The 7820-nt window shown below is 34.4% G+C and overlaps 1 protein-coding gene across 1 annotated transcript; it reads right to left on the bottom strand.

Moving 5' to 3' along the window:
* Positions 1-482: 482 nt before the first annotated feature.
* Positions 483-2264, bottom strand: LOC138308841 (mucin-22-like). The gene is made up of 3 exons (XM_069249868.1): positions 2232-2264; positions 1306-2090; positions 483-1155 (listed from the first exon to the last, which is right to left on the bottom strand). Exons 1-3 carry the CDS (start codon positions 2262-2264, stop codon positions 483-485), a joined length of 1491 nt encoding a protein of 496 aa, XP_069105969.1.
* Positions 2265-7820: the final 5556 nt, after the last annotated feature.

Below are 7820 nucleotides of genomic sequence, written 5' to 3'. Positions count from 1 at the left end.
TTCTATGTCCTATGTGTCTTTGCTTCTGTATTCTCTGTCCTATGTGTCTTTGCTTCTGTATTCTCTGTCCTATGTGTCTTTGCTTCTGTATTCTCTATTCTATGTGTCTTTGCTTCTGTATTCTCTGTCCTATGTGTCTTTGCTTCTGTATTCTCTGTCCTATGTGTCTTTGCTTCTGTATTCTCTGTCCTATGTGTCTTTGCTTCTGTATTCTCTGTCATATGTATCTTTGCTTCTGTATTCTCTGTCCTATGTGCCTTTGCTTCTGGGTCCTCTGTCATATGTGTCTTTGCTTCTGTATTCTCTGTCCTATGTGTCTTTGCTTCTGTATTCTCTGTCCTATGTGTCTTTGCTTCTGTATTCTCTATTCTATGTGTCTTTGCTTCTGTATTCTCTGTCCTATGTGTCTTTGCTTCTGTATTCTCTGTCCTATGTGTCTTTGCTTCTGTATTCTCTGTCCTATGTGTCTTTGCTTTTGTATTCTATGTCATCTGTGTTTCCTTCTGTATTCTCTGTCCTCTGTGTTTCCTTCTGTATTCTCTGTCCTCTGTGTTTCCTTCTGTTTTCTCTGTCCTCTGTGTTTCCTTCTGTATTCTCTGTCCTCTGTGTTTCTTCTGTATTATCTGTCCTTGTGTTTCCTTCTGTATTCTCTGTCCTCTTGTCTTTGCTTCTGTATTCTCTGTCCTATGTGTCTTTGCTTCTGTATTCTCTGTCCTATGTGTCTTTGCTTCTGTATTCTCTGTCCTATGTGTCTTTGCTTCTGTATTCTCTGTCCTATGTGTCTTTGCTTCTGTATTCTCTGTCCTATGTGTCTTTGCTTCTGTATTCTCTGTCCTATGTGTTTTGCCTTCTGTATTCTTTGTCCTATGTGTCTTTGCTTCTGTATTCTCTGTCCTATGTGTCTTTGCTTCTGTTTTCTCTGTCCTATGTGTCTTTTCTTCTGTATTCTCTGTCCTATGTGTCTTTTCTTCTGTATTCTCTGTCCTATGTGTCTTTGCTTCTGTATTCTCTGTCCTATGTGTCTTTGCTTCTGTATTCTCTGTCCTATGTGTCTTTGCTTCTGTATTCTCTGTCCTATGTGTTTCCTTCTGTATTCTCTGTCCTATGTGTCTTTGCTTCTGTATTCTCTGTCCTATGTGTTTCCTTCTGTATTCTCTGTCCTATGTGTCTTTGCTTCTGTATTCTCTGTCCTATGTGTCTTTGCTTCTGTATTCTCTGTCCTATGTGTCTTTTGCTTCTGTATTCTCTGTCCTATGTGTCTTTGCTTCTGTGTCCTATGCTTCTGTCCTATGTCTATGTCTTTGCTTCTGTGTCCTCTGTCCTATGTGTCTTTGCTTCTGTGTTCTCTCTGTCCTATGTGTCTTTGCTTCTGTATTCTCTGTCCTATGTGTCTTTGCTTCTGTATTCTCTGTCCTATGTGTCTTTGCTTCTGTATTCTCTGTCCTATGTGTCTTTGCTTCTGTGTCCTCTGTCCTATGTGTCTTTGCTTCTGTGTTCTCTGTCCTATGTGTCTTTATTTCTGTGTCCTCTGTCCTATGTGTCTTTGCTTCTGTGTTCTCTGTCCTATGTGTCTTTGCTTCTGTGTCCTCTGTCCTATGTGTCTTTGCTTCTGTGTCCTCTGTCCTATGTGTCTTTGCTTCTGTGTTCTCTGTCCTATGTGTCTTTGCTTCTGTGTCCTCTGTCCTATGTGTCTTTGCTTCTGTATTCTCTGTCCTATGTGTCTTTGCTTCTGTATTCTCTGTCCTATGTGTCTTTGCTTCTGTGTTCTCTGTCCTATGTGTCTTTGCTTCTGTGTCCTCTGTCCTATGTGTCTTTGCTTCTGTGTCCTCTGTCCTATGTGTCTTTGCTTCTGTGTCCTCTGTCCTATGTGTCTTTGCTTCTGTGTCCTCTGTCCTATGTGTCTTTGCTTCTGTGTCCTCTGTCCTATGTGTCTTTGCTTCTGTGTTCTCTGTCCTATGTGTCTTTGCTTCTGTGTCCTCTGTCCTATGTGTCTCCTTGCTTTGCTTCTGTGTCCTCTGTCCTATGTGTCTTTGCTTCTGTGTCCTCTGCCCTTTGTGTCTTTCCTTCTTTGTTCTCTGTTCTCTACCATGCTATCTGTTGATAAAATAGTTGGAGCATAGTCACTTTCTTCTATTGTAGATTGGAAATGTATTGCATGACATATATGGGTCAACATCTCACCGAGGTAAGATGATCATCTACTAAAAGTAGGTCACTGTTTCCCAAGATACATTGGATATGTTTTCAGGAGCCGTCATGCCCATCTCTATGACTGTGATCTCTAGTCTATGTCTTACAGGACAACAACTTCACCTGACAAGGATAAGGGATCTATATTAATGCCTCGGCCATTGGTCATTTTCAGTCTCTCAAATAGGCAGAGGCTACATTTAATATCTCAATGAATGTTTACACATCAGGACAGAAATATACCAGGTTACACCTGTAGGTCAGTCTAATTAAGATGGGCCCATTGATTATCTACACTGGGAATAACATGTATCCAATGGACAAAGATGGTCAATGATCAGAGGTGATTTGTGTGATGTTCTGAGGACTGATCGCATTAACACTAATGGACACCTCAGGTACTGAAATAAATAAATATAAAATTGTGTTTTATCACTGGAGTTAATCATTTTCCTCGTTAAGTGATGGCCCTAACCATGGATGGATGTACAAGTTGGAGTTGTCAATCGGGCATTAAGTATGTGTAAGAACTAAAAAGCCAGGCATATAGCTTTGTTTCCATAGCGTTTAAAAGGTTCATAGTTATTTCTGTCCCCAAAAGAGTGACTTTTTAAAGGATTCAGGAAATACTTTGTTATCCACTCACATCTTCTCAAAGATTAATGACCTTTGTTTTCACCAAGGACAAAAAGAAATCAATAAATGAAATGTACAAACACACACTTTTGTACTAGTCCAATGTATTTCCAAGCTACTACTACTAGATATGGCCTATATATTATAACCTCTTGAACTGATGGAATGCTATATAAAACAGAAATAATTACTAAGATTGATTTTTTAAAACTTTGCCTGCAAATTGAACTAAAATTTAATCATCATATAAGGTAGTACTTATCACATTTAAAAAGTTATTAATTTTATTTTGTACATGTACTTTCTGGTAATTTTTGTTAATAACTTTATTTATTTTTAAAATGCTGTCTTTTACTAAAGACAATTTAATACTGAGCTATAAGAGTTGGATGCACATTTTCCAAAAAAAAACAAAAAAAAAAAAGATCTATAAATGAGATTGTAACTATAAATGTAAAATGGAATACCTACATGTATATAATTGTAGAATGTTGACAGTCTTGACACCTGTGTTAGGGAACTACATACCTGGTTTAGCTGTTATCAGAAACAATTCAAAGTTTCCTGTATTTCATGTTATAGGTAGAAAGACGCTTCATTGTTACATTGCATTTATATACTCAATATTGATTCTTGATCCTAAGTATCATCAAACACATTGGGTTACCATGGCGATGTCAGGTTTCCAAATCAAACGGTATTGTTCTATACCAGAGATTAATTTGTGTCCAGGCAAACCTGTGTAGGTTAATGGATAGGCTGGTACCCAGGGGCATGATGTGATCGTCTTGCTAATTAAAGACGAGATACCGTTGGTCACTCATCAGCGTCCATTTCGCACCTAATACCCATTTTATCTCATTAGCACTAATTATTTTACTGTTGAGGCCACTCGTTTTCTGTCACAGATTGTGAGATTCCTATATTATCATTACTTTTGAATAATTCATAGTGAACTTGGCTTATAATAAAGGGTTTATCGAAAAAAAATCAGATCACCTGTGTGTTTGCTGCTAATGAAATATTTATGCTGCTGCAAACACATTGATAAGAGTGATGCTTATAGCTTTTGGAATATGTCGTAAAAAACAACAGCTGTAAAATTGTAAATAAACAAGTTTACCAAGGAGTAATATAAATGAATATATAAATAAATACGTGGATAATGAAAATGAAAGAATCCATTTGAAAAAGAATGCAACAAAACATGAATTGGACAGTGATAGACATGAATTGGACAGTGATAGACATGAATTGCACAGTGATAGACATGAACTGCACAGTGATAGACATGAACTGCACAGTGATAGACATGAACTGCACAGTGATAGACATGAACTGCACAGTGATAGACATGAATTGGACAGTGATAGACATGCAGACCTAGACAACTTACTGACCATACCTTTCAAACAGACTCACTTGACCTTTAGAAATTTTTATGGTCAATGGCATGGTATTCAAATGAATAACAGTGATCTCAATGAGGATGTATTATGGCTAGCTAGCTTTAGAAACTTGTCATGGAGAAGTCATTCAAAGATTGTAAGACAATTGACACCACTTTTACTTGGATGAAATCTGGAATCATGCAAACATTTCTGTAAACCTATATATATAGACACTCTAATTAGACAGTATAACCAAAAACTCCACCTGCAGTCACTAAAACCATCATATTAATGGTTTACTGTAATTATTTTATCTTATTTTGAGAAAGCAAAAGTTATAAAATTCCATGGTGTTTGTCTCACAACATCATGCTTCCAATATGTGTATCATTATTTATCAGTATTGACAGTTTTTTCAATTCAATGTAACATTTCCTTACAGAAATATATTCAATTAACATTTCCTTACAGAAATATACACACAGAGGTCTTTAACCTCATCAAAATGAACTTTTATATTGATTGTAAGTAATAATCCCCTCGGCTGACTTCAATGTCAATTTCATTTATTACAATATGGTGTCTGGATTTTAAATTGATAAAAGTCCAAAGGTTTCTATGACATGTAATATTGGCTGTGAATGCCATTATTCTATATGGAGAGTCCTTTATGTACTATGAGATAATTATATATCTCCCCGTGAAACGCGTTTGCGTTAAATTGTTAAATTGGGCTCAGTCTGTCCGTCCATCCGTCCATCCATCAGTCCAAGATTACTTTACGGGCTATAACACAAAAACTGTTCAATGCAGCTCCTTGAAACTTTCTATATATATCAGAAAAATGCCCTAGTTGTTCCTTTTGCTGTTGCTGGCCTTCAATTTTTGGATTTTTCTCTGTTTCCATGGAAACTTGGTCATAAGTAACAATTACAGTTTCTTTTTGTATACTGCTGTTATTTTTTTTGGTCTTAAAATACTTGCATACATTGAAAGTTATGCTTGAATAGTTGTTACTTTGACCTTGATGTATTTGTGTAAGTACTTTATGTACTGTGAGGTAATTGTATGATTATTCTATGTGCTGTGAGATAATTGTATGATTATTTTGTATGGATAGTCCCCTATGTACTATGAGATAATTGTATGATTGTATGGAGAATATTCTATGTACTATGAGATAATTGTATGATTATTCTATATGGAGAGTCCCCTATGTACTATGAGATAATTGTATGAGTATTTTGTATTGGAGAGTCCCCTATGTACTATGAGATAATTGTATGAGTATTTTGTATGGAGAGTCCCCTATGTACTATGAGATAATTGTATGAGTATTTTGTATGGAGAGTCCCCTATGTACTATGAGATAATTGTATGATTACTCTATATGGAGAGTCCCCTATGTACTATGAGATAATTATGATTGTATGAGAATTTATGTACTATGAGATAATATTTATTTGTACGGATGAGTAATATGTATGATTATATTTGTACGGAGAGTCCTCTATGTATAATGAGATGATATGTATGACTGTATGGAGAGATTCTATGTACTATGAGATAATTGTATGATTATTTTGTACGGAGAGTCCTCTATGTACTATGAGATAATTGTATGATTGTATGGAGAGTCCCCTATGTACTATGAGATAATTGTATGATTATTCTGTATGGAGAGTCCCCTATGTACTATGAGATAATTGTATGATTATTTTGTACGGAGAGTCCTCTATGTACTATGAGATAATTGTATGATTGTATGGAGAGTCCCCTATGTACTATGAGATAATTGTATGATTATTCTGTATGGAGAGTCCCCTATGTACTATGAGATAATTGTATGATTATTTTGTATGGAGAGTACGTCCTCTATGTACTATGAGATATTTGTATGTCTATTCTGTTCCAATAACCAAGGTGATCCAAACTAAAGTTTGAATTTACTATGATGCTGTTATTGTTGATATGGTTGCTAGGACTTACAGATGTTACCTGCTATATATAGACAGGTCTCATGGCCACTATTGGGCGTTTCCTGTCAGATAGTAACGTACATTGATGTGTTTTTCTACCTTAGTAATGGGGTTGAAATGTATGTTATATGAATCAATGATCCAGTGTTGTTAATTTTCTAAAAAGATTTCTTGAATTATTGATGCACATTACAGAGCATTATTCATGCAGTTACCAAAGTATGAACCCATCCCCTGGGTAAGGAATGAATCGGTAATGTGCCAAATTAGCAATTAAAAAGTGAATTTATTTCATTAGTAATTGTTCTCTCTATAATAACGAGGTTTGTTATCTGCATTAAAGAGGTATTTGAGTTAACAAACTCTTTAGATAATTAAGTGACTATATATATATACACAAATGTTTGTTTTTTTTCTAATGAAACTGTGAGAGAGGGGAGGTAATTCTTGAATGTAGGTTTGCATAATAGACTTTGTAGTGATAGATGTCAAAATGATCGTAATAAATAAATCCTGTTTCTGACTCTCAAAAGGTCTTAAAAAATCACTTTAAAATGTGTAGATCAGTCATAATTTTATCAATGTGTATACATGTAATTTGGAAGAATCAGTGTACTGGTTAATTTTATTGAAATATCAAAATATGAAAATAAAAAGTGTGTATAATTAGAAATAATATAACAAGTATCAAGAGTTCATAAACAAATTAACAGTCTCATCAGCTTGGAATTAAATGTTCATTGAAATTTGAAAAAAATAATCATATTATTAGTATTAGTTAAGATAAATTACAGAGAAAAAAATCAATAGTCTCAAGGTCATGTGTACTTTAAAGACCTTTTTAATAACTGAAAAAAAAAAAAAAAAAACCCAACAGATAATGGTTCAAGAGATCTGTTACTTAAACATACAAATATTAATACTTTTTAAAATTGTTAAGATTGCATGTAGATATATTTTGTCAATTCAGTTCTCAAACATAAAGCTAGCTAGCTTCAAAATATGAAGTAAAATATTTTTAAAATTAGCATGAATGATTGCTAGAATACTTATAAAAGCAAAAAACTAAACAGTTGAATAAATTGTGATGTAAATAGACTGGAAGCTGTAGTCATGCAGAGAAAAGCCAATTATAATTTATCTTTAATGAGTACTCTTAGATCATATCACATAGCTAGACAAATCAATTATATATGATAGAATTCTTTTGGAACTACGTAATTAAAAAACTATAGCAGTATTTGTATGACATCGCAAAAACAGATGAAGGTGCTTGAAAGTACAAACACAGAATGAATGGAGATTGTTAGAGTGTAAACCGCTGCTAATTGTTAATTAATATCAACCTATATCAAAGTACATGTGTATTTAATAAATTAATTTTAAATATATTGTGTTTGACTGGAAGGGTAAAGATGACCTATTGTCATCATGTTTTGTTCGTGTACCATCTGCTGTCTGTAAACTTTTCATTCAAAAGTTTTTCTCAATAACCGAAAAGCATGGATACTTATATTATCGTCTTCGACCTGATAAGAGCCCAGGGCGGGGGCTTAAAAAATTGAAGCAACTGAATGGGCGTTTAATAGAAATAAATTTGGACTTGCCTTTCATAAAATTATTC

Source organism: Argopecten irradians, chromosome 1 (assembly GCF_041381155.1).
Source record: "Argopecten irradians isolate NY chromosome 1, Ai_NY, whole genome shotgun sequence".
Lineage (NCBI taxonomy): Eukaryota > Metazoa > Mollusca > Bivalvia > Pectinida > Pectinidae > Argopecten > Argopecten irradians.
The sequence above is the reverse complement of the archived record's forward strand: the minus strand, read 5'-3'. Positions and strand labels throughout refer to the sequence as shown.

Excerpts from the sequence above, each read along its gene's own strand:
- LOC138308841 (XM_069249868.1), bottom strand. The coding sequence starts at position 2,264 with ATGGGCATGACGGCTCCTGAAAACATATCCAAT. Across the intron at positions 2,091-2,231 it reads CTCCTGAAAACATATCCAAT|CATGGTAGAGAACAGAGAAC; the intron begins GTATCTTGGGAA and ends ATCAACAGATAG. Across the intron at positions 1,156-1,305 it reads ATAGGACAGAGGACACAGAA|AGAATACAGAAGGAAACACA; the intron begins GCAAAGACATAG and ends CACATAGGACAG.